Source organism: Lampris incognitus, chromosome 10, assembly GCF_029633865.1.
Source record: "Lampris incognitus isolate fLamInc1 chromosome 10, fLamInc1.hap2, whole genome shotgun sequence".
Lineage (NCBI taxonomy): Eukaryota > Metazoa > Chordata > Actinopteri > Lampriformes > Lampridae > Lampris > Lampris incognitus.
This window is the reverse complement of record NC_079220.1, coordinates 23128168-23142919: the sequence shown is the minus strand read 5'-3', so window position 1 is coordinate 23142919 and position 14752 is coordinate 23128168. Positions and strand designations below refer to the sequence as shown.

The 14752-nt window shown below is 41.0% G+C and overlaps 1 protein-coding gene across 2 annotated transcripts; it reads right to left on the bottom strand.

The window, feature by feature from the left end:
• Nucleotides 1–1085: 1085 nt before the first annotated feature.
• LOC130119547 (cell death-inducing p53-target protein 1-like) lies at nt 1086–13256 on the bottom strand. 2 transcript variants are annotated; one of them, XM_056288076.1, is made up of 6 exons: nt 13190–13256; nt 6783–6837; nt 5494–5591; nt 2643–2804; nt 2020–2296; nt 1086–1210 (listed from the first exon to the last, which is right to left on the bottom strand). In XM_056288076.1, exons 3-6 carry the CDS (start codon nt 5576–5578, stop codon nt 1099–1101), a joined length of 636 nt encoding a protein of 211 aa, XP_056144051.1. In that variant the 5' UTR covers nt 5579–5591; nt 6783–6837; nt 13190–13256; the 3' UTR covers nt 1086–1098. The 2 variants fall into 2 exon arrangements, with proteins under 2 accessions (XP_056144051.1, XP_056144052.1); XM_056288077.1 differs by having other exon boundaries at nt 5494–5683; nt 13190–13238.
• Between the last annotated feature and the right edge of the window lie 1496 nt (nt 13257–14752).

The following is a 14752-nucleotide window of genomic DNA, read 5'->3' as shown; positions in this document are numbered from 1 at the left end:
ATGCAACTAACACACGTCATAAATAGTGACATGACGCGCAAGATCACGCACAAATTACATGCGCTTATTTTGACCTCTCATGGTCATTTTAGGTGGAGCTCATCATAAACTTTTTTTTTGTGCAATTGATCTAAAATTACTTTTAATGCAAATATGTGCAATTTTAGGTACATTCATGGAGCGGCAGGTCTGTATTTTTTTTTTCACGAAGTCATTAATCTTTGAAAATCCAAAACCATCAAAATGACGGCCTTGCTCATGGTCACACCCATATTTGCATAGGAAACTGGTTGTTGGTTTGGGTCGTTACGCACTGTGTTGTACTGTATCGTTTATAAGGGTGGGGATATCTGCAGTCACTGAAGATGTCACTTAGTTGAGTGATGAAACGTATCTGTCAATAAACACTGTATCCAGATGAACCGATTAAACCTTATTTGATCTGTCTGTCTATCTCTCTCGCATACACACACGCACACACACACGCCTCTCCTTTCTGATCAAAAAAAGAGTTTTGGCGGTGTAAACAAAAGCTACGGATATCACTCAGGGAAAAAAATCATAGGTGAAGCCTCAACACTCTAAAACACGTGCGTTGACCAAAACCACAGTCGCAAACCGATGATAAAGCTGCTTGTGTGCATATGTTTGCGGAAGTTGACGGAGAGCGGGAAAGAGAAGGAGGACGAACTTATCGGAGCACTGCTTTGTCACTTTTTGACCCATCCACCTGAAACCGTGGTATTTTCTAGTAAGCTTTGCAGGTCGACCCATGCTATCTAGTGACCTTAGTTGAAATGCAGTGTATTCGTCCCACAAGATTCCATTGTGTGAGTCACTTTGGAATACAAGCTGCAGGACCAACCAAAGGAGTAAAAAAACCAGTAACTTATAGTCCAGGAAATACGGTAGTGCTGAGCGCTAGATACAGTACAGATAAGGTGAAATAATGATAAATTGCACCTACTGTTAAAAAGAGGGCTAAATAAAGTCCACAACAATTAGCAAAAATTAAGAAAAAAAGCCTGTCACTACTAGCAGGGAACTGTGAGTTTATGTGTGCATATACATGTCTCTGTAGCATACAGCTGTCGGTGGTTAGCATATACGCTTGTATGTGTTAATGTAGCCCTTACAGTAAGGGCAGGTGTGTGTCACGTCCTTCAGGTCATCAATCAGACAGGGAATCAAGCAGCAGCCAAGATCGCATCTGCAGTTGAGGAACAAAAAGGACAAAAGGATGACTACATATGCAAAAAATATAATGGAAAAGCTCATTCATTTTGATTTTAATTTTGGCCCTCTATCACTTGTTATGGCAGCATACACATTTGAGCATATCACTGATACTGCCAAAAGTAAGGGGTCTGATTTCCACTGTAGCCACCAATTCTGTAACGTTATGCAATCATTTCATGTAAACCATTCAGTGCCCTTGGACTGGAAAAGCGCTACAGAAATAACATTCATTTGATTTGATTTCATTATTCATTTTGGGATACTGCACCAAGGATTTCCAGCCCACATGAAAAGCATGACGTCCATGATGGTCGAAAAGTCATGCTTTTAGAGAAATCGCAGTATTGTTATTTTTCTGAGGGAGCGAGTGTTTCACCTCTAATTAGTCCCCCCCCACCCCCCCCAAAAAAACAAAAACAAATGTATTAACAGGAAAATCATGAAGCACATGATCATATCCTGACTTATGGAATATTTGAAAACATGCAAATATGCATTACATAGGACGTTGGAAAAGTGAAGAACATAAGGGCACTTTGCCCTAGAAGCTGCCCTCTTCCATCTTCTACACAACAAACTTCCCACTGTTCCTGCTGCTACAGCCAAATGAACCCATTGTTTGAGTCACCCACACTGGCAGAAGTCTTAGTAATGAAATGTTTCCTTTGTTATTATACACACAAAACATACATGTAATATACACATCTATTTAATGCACACCCAGAAGTTAATATGTAAACACACAGCCTCGACATGTGTTTTGGCCTGTAACTCACTCACCCCACAAAGAAGCAGAAGAGACAGAAGAGTGTATTCATGAGTCCGATATCGTGGGAAATGCGGGTAACGATTGTCTGCTGGCAATGTGGACACACAGTCTGCACTGGTATGGACTGGAACATCTCCCCCTGCAGTACAGTCACGGTGGTGGCTGCCCCTGGAGGAGCCAGGACGGTAGCAGTGCGGCCCCCCATGTGGCTAAACTGATTGGGACCAGAGCCTAACTGTCCTGGCATGGGGTGGGCAAAGTGACCTGGTGGTGGTGGGTAAAAGCATCCTGCGGAGACAAAACCATTTACAAACAGTTGTACTCAAATTCAAAGTCAGCCAGACATTGAAACTACTGACTGCTACTGTAATAAATATTTCCTCACATCCTGATTTTGCTGCCTAAGTCATATCAATAAGATAAATTATTTGTAAAGTAAAGCAGTTGAGACCTGCAAACATTGGATTAACTGTTCACTGATTTCCGTGAAAGTCAATCAAGACAGATGTTTTTGACAGGCATCCCAAATTCAGATGTATGAATCTAGAAAGATGTGGTTGGATTGTGGTAAACTGGCTGAGCTTGCAGACTTACTATCTGTGAACCAAATAAATGGGAAGAGAGAAAACGATACCTTGTGGTGGTGGCATGGGCATAGGCATAGGCATGGGCATGGACATGGGCCCCTCTCCAGGGACATGTGGGGGTAGGAAACCTGGCTGTGAGGCCTCATAAGGAGGAGGGCCATAGTCTGGAGGTACAGGATGGCCTTGTGGTGGACCTGTTCTTGTGGGAGCTGCAATTGAAAGAAAACACCTCACTGAATCCAATTCTTTGCATATCCGAATCTTATTGTAAAGAAACCTCAATGTTTCATGTTACTGGTTATGATAGTGAAGCACAACCGTTCTTAACTCAGGTCTTCTATATCCAAAAGTACTGCTGTTTTTTTCAATTTGACCAGGTATTCCATCCATCCATTATCCAAACCGCCCATCCTACTCAGGGTCGCAGGGATGCTGGAGCCTATCCCAGCAGTCATTGGGCGGCAGGCGGGGAGACACCCCAGACAGGCCGCCAGTCCATCACAAGGCCAACACACACACACACACACATATTCACACCTAGGGACAATTTAGTAAGGCCGATTCACCTGACCTGCATGTCTTTGGACTGTGGGAGGAAACCAGAGCACCCAGAGGAAACCCACGCAGACACGGGGAGAACATGCAAACACCACACAGAGGATGACTCGGGACGACCTCCAAGGTTGGACTACCATGGGGCTCAAACCCAGGACCCTCTTGCTGTGAGGCGACCGCGCTAACCACTGCGCCATCGTGCCGCCCTTGACCAGGTATTCGACACACCTAATTAGATGTTTTTAGACCTGGCACAACAGGTTGATGCAATTAATATTGCATCGACCAAATATTGAATGCCCATAAGAAAAGCTTCAAGTATGTTCGATCATTTAAGAGAACGTTGTGAGCATTTTTGTATTGCTGTTATACTGTCACAAGGACACTGCCATTGCAGTCTGCTGTGAGCCGTCATATAGGCTTGACATGCTGAGAAACTCTACCAGTGTCAAAGTTCAATACAGAAGGGGCAAAATGTGCAAGCTATAATCACATTCCGCAGACAAGATGGCGCAAAGTGACTTGAAAAGCATCAAGTATGAATGAGACCAAGTTTCCTTTAGTGCAGGAAAATGGTGCACAAAATTATTTTAATAGCCTGCAATGCCATTACAGAAAATTTGACACACGACGTGAAGTACCAAAAGTTTCAGTAGCATTGCCCACGAAATCATCAATTCTGCTTAAAAATTTACTTTCAGAGATGGATATCTTACTTGTATGAACTCTTTATTTTCCATCATTAGCATGAATCGTAAATTTATATCCAAATCTATCTAACTGTATTTGTACCGTGGGTTTAGTTTTCCTTTAGCTTCCTGCAAAATAGAAAACCAGCAGTACCAAGGGGGTTTCTAAGACTGAATCCAAGAACCACTGTTGTGGTTTATATACAATGTACACAACACACACACATATATATATATACTACTATTACTACTACTACTTTTGGCTGCTCCCGTTAGGGGTCGCCACAGCGGCTCATCCGTTTCTATTTCTTCCAGTCCTCTGCATCCTCCTCTGTCACGCCAGCCACCTGCATGTCCTCTCTCACCACATCTACAAACCTCCTCTTTGGCCTTCCTCTTCCCACGCAGCTCCATATTCAGCATCCTTCTCCCACTATACCCAGCATCTCTCCTCCACACATGTCCAAGCCATCCCAATCTTGCTTCTCTTGCTTTGTCTCCAAACCGTCCAACCTGAGCTGTCCCTTTAATATACTCATTCCTAATCCGGTCCTTCTTGGTCCCTCCCAGTGAAAATCTTAGCATCTTCAACTCTGCCACCTCCAGCTCCGCCTCCTGTCTTTTCGTCAGGGCCACTGTCTCCAAACCATATAACATAGCTGGTCTCACAACCATCTTGTAAACCTTCCCTTTAATATTAGGGAACCAATGACTCTCAGGTTCAATAACCATCCCACTGATGCACTAGAGGCATAGGGCTATGGTCACACATGCGCGAAATTAACATTGGCGAATATTCGCCTTCTGTTCACTTCCATTCTATGCAAGCGAACGGACGAATAAAACATTCACTTGTGGTAGCGAAAGAAATTTGCGTTTTCGCTTCGCGTGAAGTTCAACTTGGGTGAACTTTGACTGGCGAATCCAAAGCTTCAACCAATAGCAAAGAAGTGTGTGTGTTTGACCCGACTTGGCTGTAGTTTTCGTAGTGAGCCAGGATGGAGGAGACTTTGATTGTTGCTGTGTCTAACCAGCCGATATTTTATGACATTGTCCGTGAAAACTACCAGCTGCCCCACAAGAGAGATGCTGCATGGCTGGCCTTGAGTCGGGAGACACGCATTGAACGTAAATAAATGGAAAATGTATTAACATCAATTCATATTTCATTCACCGTATACAAATATAACCTGTACACCAATGTTCTTCCTCCATATTTTTCCATAAAACTATGATAACATGTACAAGTGAGACAATTAAGTGAAAACATTTATTTATCTTTCTATGGACTGCAGTGTACATTTTCCCCTTGCAAAACAAACAACTGCTCATGTGTAACCGACAACCACAACTACTCAAATGGACTACAAAACCACCAAACTGATTGCTGTGTGCATCACATGCTGCACTGCCCACATTCAGCATGACAAAGTAAAAATTTCACCTCGGCGGGCAATGGTCATCTGCCTGCATTCTCGCATGTGTGACCATACCATAAAGAGGCAGTACACACCAAGTACTGTGCCTTTTTGGGGTTTTTTTTTTTTTTACTTTAATTTCATAGCAACACTTGTGGTTCCAAATAAGCTTCCTATTTCAACATTTCCAAAAAGCTTGCAAATGAAAATGAAGATACTAAAAAAATATAGATTACCAGATACAACAGGCTGTCCATTCTTCTCTTCAATAATGGGGGCGCTGGGGCCACCAGGGTATGGAGGAGGGGGATCGCTGGACATGCTGGCCAGGACTCTGGATGGGGAGAAGGGTTGGTTGAGTTTTCCCTTACTCGAATAGAGGGTCTCAGATTAGAGTTGCTGCACATTGTCATTTACTCTTTTTACCTGTGTTGGACAATGTAATGTAAATGCAATGTGAATGCAAAATGGTATGACTTTTAACTTTGGCTGTGCAAATATTTTTTTTCCCTTTTTTTTTTTATTCTTCCCCTTTTTTCTCCCCAATTGTACCCCAGCCAATTACCCCACTCTTCCAAGCTGTCCCGGTCATTGCTCCACACCCTCTGCCGATCCAGGGAGGGCTGCAGACTACCACAGGCCTCCTCCGATACATGTGGAGTCGCCAGCCGCTTCTTTTCACCTGACAGTGAGAAGTTTTGCCAGGGGGACGTAACGCGTGGGAGGATCACGCTGTTCCCCCCAGTTCCCCCTCCCCACTGAACAAATGCCCCAAATGACGAGAGCAGGCGCTAGTGCAGCAACCAGGACACATACCCACATCTGACTTCCCACCCGCAGACACGGCCAATTGTGTCAGTAGGGACGCCCAACCAAGCCGGAGCTAATATGGGGATTCAAACTGGCTATCCCCGTGTTGGTAGGCAATGGAATAGACTGCTACAATACCCAGACACCCCATGTGCAAATAAATTTGACGCAACTACTTAACAAAGCCAAACCCTGACTAATATTTGACAAATTTTTAACATTTGAGTAATGTTGTTTTTACACAGCCCCTCCTCTGTCCTCAGCAACAGATTTCATGACAACTAGACAAACTTCAAAAAGTTAAAAAAATTTTTTTTAAATAAATTGCTAGAGGGTTCTCAATTCATGCACCATTATGGCCAGTGGATGGAAAACAACAGGTTAAAGGGCTTGTCATCTTGCAGATCTAGGCCTACATAATGAACCTCTATGAATGGTCCGGCCCAATGAAAAATCAATTAAAAAGTTGTATTTTCATTTCTTTAATCTTGGTTGTTATATTACAACATTTGCTGTTATTATGATGTAAAGTTCGGTTATACAACACACCTACTCCCAGTATCTCATACTTTAAAACACTAACATTTAACTTTTCGGATTTCATAAAATGAGAACCAAGATATAAAAAAAAAAGTTACTTGTCAAAATCATCCAGGACAGAAACAAAAACAGCACACATACGCCAAGAAAATAAGGATGACCAAAAATAGCTTACCTTATGATTAAGGGAAAAAATCCACCTTACGACTGAAGTCCAAAAGCTTAACAATCTGTCACAGAGTAAAAGTTTACAAGTCAGTTTGGCAAGCAAGAGCTGATACATAAAACTCAATAAGCAGTTCCCATTAAAGGTTGGTTCACTGCTTTTGGATCTAGACCTCCCTGAAATATTGTCAAGCAACAGTTACAATAAATCCATCCATCCATCCATTATCCAAACTGCTTATCCTGCTCTCAGGGTCGCGGGGATGCTGGAGTCTATCACAGCAGTCATTGGGCAGCAGGCGGGGAGACACCCTGGACACGCCACCAGGCCATCACACAGGGCCGACACACACACACACACACACACACACACATTCATACCTAGGGGCAATTTAGTATGGTCGATTTACCTGACCTACAAATTTATCATCGATATAAATTTGTGAAAATAAACAAATTTGTAATAAATTTATTCATTTTCACAATAATATAAAAATAAAACAAATAAAATAAAATAATGGGCGGCACGGTGGTGCAGTGGTTAGCGCAGTCGCCTCACAGCAAGAAGGTCCTGGGTTCGAGCCCCAGGGTAGTCCAACCTTGGTGGGTCATCCCGGGTCATCCTCTGTGTGGAGTTTGCATGTTCTCCCCGTGTCTGCGTGGGTTTCCTCCGGGGGCTCCGGTTTCCTCCCACAGTCCAAAGACATGTATGTAAGTCAGGTGAATTGGCCATACTAAATTGCCCCTAGGTATGAATGTGTGTGTGTGTGTGTGTGTGTGTGTGTGTGTGTGTGTGTGTGTGTGTGTGTGTGTGTGTGTGTGTGTTGGCCCTGTGATGGCCTGTCCAGGGTGTCTCCCCGCCTGCCCGCCCAATGACTGCTGGAATAGGCTCCAGCATCCCTGAGAGCAGGATAAGCGGTTAAGACAATGGATGGATGGACAAAATAAATTTGTGAAAATAAATTTGTGATAATAAATTTATTATCACAAATTACACATTTGTAATTTGTGATATTGGGCTATACAAATTGACGACTTGACTTGACAGTCCAATGGGTCAAGCATATAAGCCTTCAAATGGTGGTGATGTTTTAGTCTGTACAATTCTAAATGATGAGCAACAACATTTCAATGAAGTCCGGATACAAATGAAGTGATCCTGTCTTTTAAAATGGAAAAAAACTATATTTCCCAGGCTAAGCCTCCGATTCTGACGTAAATTATTTAACTTTAGCTAATAGTGCCTAACCAAACAACACTAGGCCTAATATTTTTAACTAAAATGAAGTCAGCTTAAGTTATATTGTTAGACAAGTAGATTTGCACCACAAATTTTAATTAAACTTGGTGTCAGACTCAGATACTATAAAAGAAGACAAAATAACAAAGGCTATATCAGCATTCTTATGTAAAGAAACTAAGGGTGTCTACGACTACCTTAAGAATATGTAAGAAACTGTATTAGTGCTTCTAAGGATATCTACATAGGCAAGGGGGTAAAGGAAAACGGTAATTACAGAATGCAAAAACAATTTCTCAAATAGGAAATACCCTCTAATAGTGGGTGATAGTGTGAATGTTGTGTAGTATTCACACTTAACATATTGCACTAGTAAGTACATTATTTCATTATTATGGTAAGAAAATAAACAAAGATTCAGGGAATATTGACCTCAGTATGAAATTTAACATAAGGGGGCTTTAAATGCAGGATGCCAGTACAATATACAATACACCAATATAGAATTAATTTACTTAACTACTAGATACTAACTGGACAACTTGTTCTAACTAGTGTTTAAAAAATGATAGTTCTATGAGGAGAAGTATAGGTGATCAATACTACTAGTAGGGAGGAAAAGAGCACAGCACTCAGATAATATATGTATCTATTCTTTTTTATATGAAATATTAATGTGATATATAACAGCTTGTTAAAGAAAGGAAGGCAAAGACAATATCGTTAATTTTTAAATAAATTAAAATTGAGGAATCGGGTGTAATAGACGTATGTCAGATGATGTCACACACTTCTCTATCTGTTGTAGAATACAGCTGTACTGGACTGACATATTCAAAATGTTATCTGAATAGCTCAGTATCCATCTTAAGGCTGAAATCTTTTATAAATATCTTTTATAACTATCTATCTATATATTCTCTACACCATTGCACTTTATCACCTCTTATTTCGCCTGTATAAGTCAATCTTTGTGTATATATTTGAAGATTGCTGTGTTGTAGTGTTGTTAAGTACACTGAGAGAACCACGAAATCGGAGTCAAATTCCATGTATATGCAAACCTACATGGCCAATAAACATGATTCTGATTCTGATTCAGAGTTTCTGAGATTTGGGGAAGGTTGAACAATGCCCGACAACATCTTCTAGCATAGTCGTACTACTGCAAAGACACTAATAAAAAAAGTCTTACTGTAAAAATATAGCTTAACAGTTTCTCTAGTAATCTGGTTTTAGTCAGAATACTACATACCCTAGACAATAATTTTGTGGAGTCTGTGAGGACAAGGTTACCACTTAGTCGACTCAATATCTTGCGAGTACTTAAAAAAATTTAAAGTCCAACCAAAATTTGACATCTCACTTTTGATGTAAAAGAAAATAAAAATAAAAATAAACAAAATGATATCAAAGTTAGTGATTTTCCTTTTTTTATTGAAAAATAAGGTAAAGCATATCTTTGGAGATGTGTGCTGAAATGGCATCTAGAACTCGTGCCACTGAGTGAACGTTCCCATGATGTCGTTTGAGTGACAGCTAAAAACCAGTGTTGCCAGGAGATGCTCTGTCAACTTCCTTGGTCATACAGCTATGAATGATGTTACAAGGCAATACATAATGCTTTTTATTATCTAACACTTATTATTTGGCACTAACATGGCGAACTGTCTGTCGAGATTTGCTGATAAGTTTGAATGATGCGCTGCAGACAGCGACTGCAGCCAATACTTTTTCAACTTTAGTCCATGCTCTTTTTTATGGTGACATGAATCATTAATATTATATATCAAAAACACACACGCAAAAAAAAATAAAAAATAAAAACCTGCTTGTGCAATACTGGCATTTGTAGGGATATCCCCTGGCTTCAAAAGCAGCTTCAAACCAAAGCTGCTCAGTTTCTTGTCCCAGTTGATGAAGGGAACTGGTTTAAACTAGCGTGTGCTAGCTACACACTGTGGCTAGTTACTCACAAAAGCTATTAATATTAGCCTCACTAAATAGCAATACAGATCGCTACCATGGTTTCTAAGACCAAGGTTTCTACCATGGTCTTTGATCCGGACCTTACCAGTAAAGACCTGCCCACTGCTCCTAGCTACACAGCTAGGAGGGATTAAATACAAAGAATAAATTTAATTTGTATGTATATACAACTACGCAAGCCCACCGGTGTGTGGATATTCCCTGATGCCCACACACCAGCCCCCAGCTATGGGTTAAATAGTGTCACTGCCCAGTGGTTACTTTGGGAGAGGGATAGGCTACGGGAGTAAACCCTTACAGAACATCAACGTCCACAGTGCTGCTGTTTGTTTTGTTTTTTTCTTGCCCTTTTGTATGTGTTTAAGTCGGAGAGTACTGCTGGCGTCGTGTGTGGCTGCCGCTTCTCCCTCTCGTAGCCCCCCCCTTCCCATCCACCCCTGTATGTTAGTCCTATGTTTATCTGTTGTCTTGTTTCACCCGTTTATTGTAAAGCGACTTTGAGTTTTAGAAAAGCGCTATATAAGACTGATTTATTATTATTATTATTATTATTAATATTGGGTTCAAAAACACGTATTCAAGCACTTATCCGTGCACTGTTGAAGGTTGGCAGTATGGCTCAAAGCTTCAACATCAACTGAGACCAGAAGCCACTTTCTCTCTGAGTCCAAATGATAAAGCACAAGGGAGTAAAGTGGAAGCTGCAAATTTGCACTGTAAACTCTGATGTGACACTTTCCTCACCCATACCTCACCCATTTAATACACTTATAATTACCATTTATTATCATAATATTATGATACTATTATTTATTATCCGGTCCTTGTATTGGATGGAAACTTATGTAGGGACTTACTACTGCACCCAACTACACAAAATCAAAATTCAAGACACTGTGGGCTAGCTGAAGTTGGTGAGTACTCACAGATACAGTTGTTAAATGGACTGGATTTATATATAGTGCTTTTCTAGCTGCAACAGCCACTCTTTAATCTTTCTCATGCTTTAAAATTAATGCCTAACATTCACCCACGCATACAGACACTCATAAACCGATGGTAGTGTCAGCCATCATCAGGAGCAATTAGGATTAGGACAAGGTGCTCAGGGACACCTCGACAGTTTTGCCAGGAGGAGCCGAGGAATGAACTGGCTCCAGTTGTCTGATAACGCCAGTTATCAGACAACCTGCTCTCCCTCCTGAGCTACTGCCACCCATGATTGTGTGTGATTGCCATCCCCATTGTGTTGTGGTGAATTTTGTGGTTGTGTAAATTTTAATTGCTTTATTTATTCTTAAGGTTTTAATATGTTAGCATTTTACTAATTTGGTTTTTTATTACTTCTACTTTTTTATTAACTTTTTTTAATCGTAATATCTTATCTATGTTTCTTGGCGCCTAGGATGTGTTGTCTGTGTTTTTGCTCAGCTATATTGTAAATTAGGTCTTTACCTCAATATATTTCTAAGTCTAAATAAAGGTTGAATGAATTGAATAAATTAATGAATGCTACTGAATCTTTACTCCTCAGAGCAGGAGCTGACCTTGGGGAAAAAAAATGTCCTAGAAATTAAATGTGGCAATTGACTTTTTCCATCTACGTAGAACAGATGGATAACCAAATCCATGCATACCTATAGAAGCTGACATATATGGCATCATGATAACTAAAACACAAAAATGTGAATTTCTTCCTGTAGAGTCATGATTTTTTTTTTCCTCAGAAGAGGACATATGACATACCATAGACAGACCAGATCTATATTATTCTAACAAAAAAATCCATCCATCCATTATCCAAGCTGCTTATCCTACGTAGGGTCACAGGACGCTGGAGCCTATCCCATCAGTCATTGGGCAAACAAACAACAATAACAAAACAACAAACAAACAAAAAAATCATTTTAATTTCGGTTGGACTTTAACTCCAAATTCAGATCGACAGGGTATCTGAGGGAAGAATAGGATTGAAGTGTCGGGTGTTTTTTTGTTTTCTTTTTGTGCTATTGTTTGTTCTGTTTTTGTTTTATTACTTGTTATACACATTTTGTATTTAAGTTTTATCCAAAAGTGATAACATTAGAGCATATTTTATGACACAGTATCTGTAATCTAGTCTTACTTTGCTCAACAGAATAGAAACATTGGGAACAAGTAGAGGTGAATAGAGGGGATTGATATGTCCTATAGCAGCCGGGAAAGGGGGGGGGGGTTCTTTAAGCCAAATTCTTATGTATTCATTTACACATGCTCATTTGAATAAGATTAGTGCTCAACGGGTTTCTCTGTCTTCGCGGATCAACACCTGAGAGATCATTAACAGTGGATCTAAATGAAGGAACACCTGTTTTGACCGATCGAGCCCCCGTTTTCTTTTCCCCTATCCCACCCGGGTCCTGACAACTGTCCTCGTTTACAAGGCAGGAAGATGCTGCGCTGTTCGATGTCGCATTCAGCGACAACGTTGACCACAGTGGGAGATCGGTTAATTTACCTAAGAAGAACACCGAGTAAATTAACGCTGCAGAGCAGCGCAGTAATCTGAACGTACACCACGCTGAACGCTTCGGTGCTCCCCACAACAAATCCTGGCAAGAGATGGATGCACCTGCTAATGTACAACGTGTATCACTCTTGCTGATCTGTTTGACAGGGGGGAACTCGGAACAGATTGATTGCTAAGGCTGGTTAACCCACGTAATCTATTTCATACTGATAATCCTGCTTGTCAGTTACGTAAGCATGTTAGCTATCTTACACATTTGTTGTCGGGTCTGTAACGCCAGATGATTAGGTTAACAAACCATGTCTGATATTGTGTAGCGTCATTGCCCGTCGGACAGCTAGTGTGACGTTAGGCATCATTAACAAGTCAGCGAGAACTTTAGCTTACGATGAATCGTGGGGCGAGCTATTAATAAAAAAAAGGCTGTTTTAAGTGTAAACAAAGTAAGTTAATGTTTACCAGCCCTGTCGTCACAACAAGTTGCTAACGCTAGCTGTTACGTTTAGCTTTTAGGTCACCGCTAGCTAGCCTTATCACTTGCTCGACAAAGCAATAACAGAGTAACGTCTTCTCTGTTCGTTTGGGTATACATAAGCTTTTTCGGATAGCAACATCTATCTTTTAGTTTCTAGTCTCGAGTGTTCCGGCGAATGTACTTATGAATTGGGCGTTAATTTACCTGGTTTATACGACAGGTAGCCACTGCGAAATAGGAAAGTTGGTTAACCGTTGCTGCAAAGGCTCCCTTGCAAAAGGCAACATCCGTCCGAGGGGGCTTTTCAGCTGACGTCATAGCGATTCACGACATTCAGCAGTGGCTGCAGCCAATCGGTGCCGAGGCTCAACTCTGACATCATCAAGCAAGTTCCAGCTGAAAAACTATTATCCGTGTAAAAAGATCGTTAAATATTGTAACGTGCATGGATAGATAGATCCATGCACGTTACAATATGATTCAGCTAAAATGTGCAAAAACATGCCGGAGACCTCCGTACAAATACCTAGTTAGCCTCTCAAGTAGAGGTATAGCAAGGTTTTCTAGGGGTATATAATGATATAGATCACTGTAGAGTGTATGAATAAGAAATATAAGGGTAGTTCTATCACTATTAGATAATTTTATTAACGCGTATAGCAAGTATTCTATGCTGATTGTGTCGGATATTTTTACTTCGTCCATTAATCGCTTAGTAAGAAAGGACATTGTTTTGCGATATATTGCACAATTGTATGTGAAATAATAAACGAACCATACTATATATCCTGTAACTTGTGTTATTAAACTGGGTTTCCTGCACTGTCTAAATCTGTTCTGCTACAACGTTTGCTGCACAGTCCCCCTGAGAGAGAGCGAGAGAGAGAGAGCGAGAGAGAGAGAGGCGTTGATCCGCCACAGCTGATGAGCGGGCAATGGATCATTAAATTCCACACGTGACGTGTCACAATTAGTTGAAAAAAATTAAGAAATACTACAATTTCATTTAGCAGGTGCTTTTACTAATACTACTAGACGCTTTTACTATGCTGTGAAATATGTTGAATTTACAATACATTATTAAGTAATGATAAAGATAATGTGACAAAACCAAAGTTGCTATTATTGTTATTATTGTAACGATCACGGATAAATATAGGCTCGCTAGCCCTTGGCTAACGAGTCGGACCCTTTAGTTGACTGATTAACGGTGTCGCCCACGGTGCAGAAGATACGGGTTTACGTCACAGCCGAGGATCCCACTTCTAACACCAATGTAGCGAACAGGGGAACCGCCGCAGCCGGGACGCGAACCCGGGTCTCCCGTACCACGGGCGACAACTGTTACGGGTCTAGATAGATCGATGCCATCGGCTATCCACTAGTTTACCTTAGATACACATGACCCGCGCTCAGGAACATGTTACATCACTTCGAATATACTTGGCTGCACTGAGCAACTCGTGTGTGTGTCATTCTTTATAAGATAGCCTACTGAAACAACAACGTTAACCAGTCGGCTAAAGGGTCCGAATCGTTAGGCAAGGGCTAAGCGAGCGTATACCCATTTCACGCCGCGGCCATTTTGGATTAAAAAAAACCAAGCGGTGGGAACTTAGCCACGCCCCCTTCTTCATTGAAAACACTGCTGGAAGCAACATGTCGTACTGCTGTGTAACATCCTAAATTCAACTGACACATTAAGATGCCATATGGCTAAATGTTTACTCCTCCTGCTATTATTGCAACAGACATTATGTACATGTA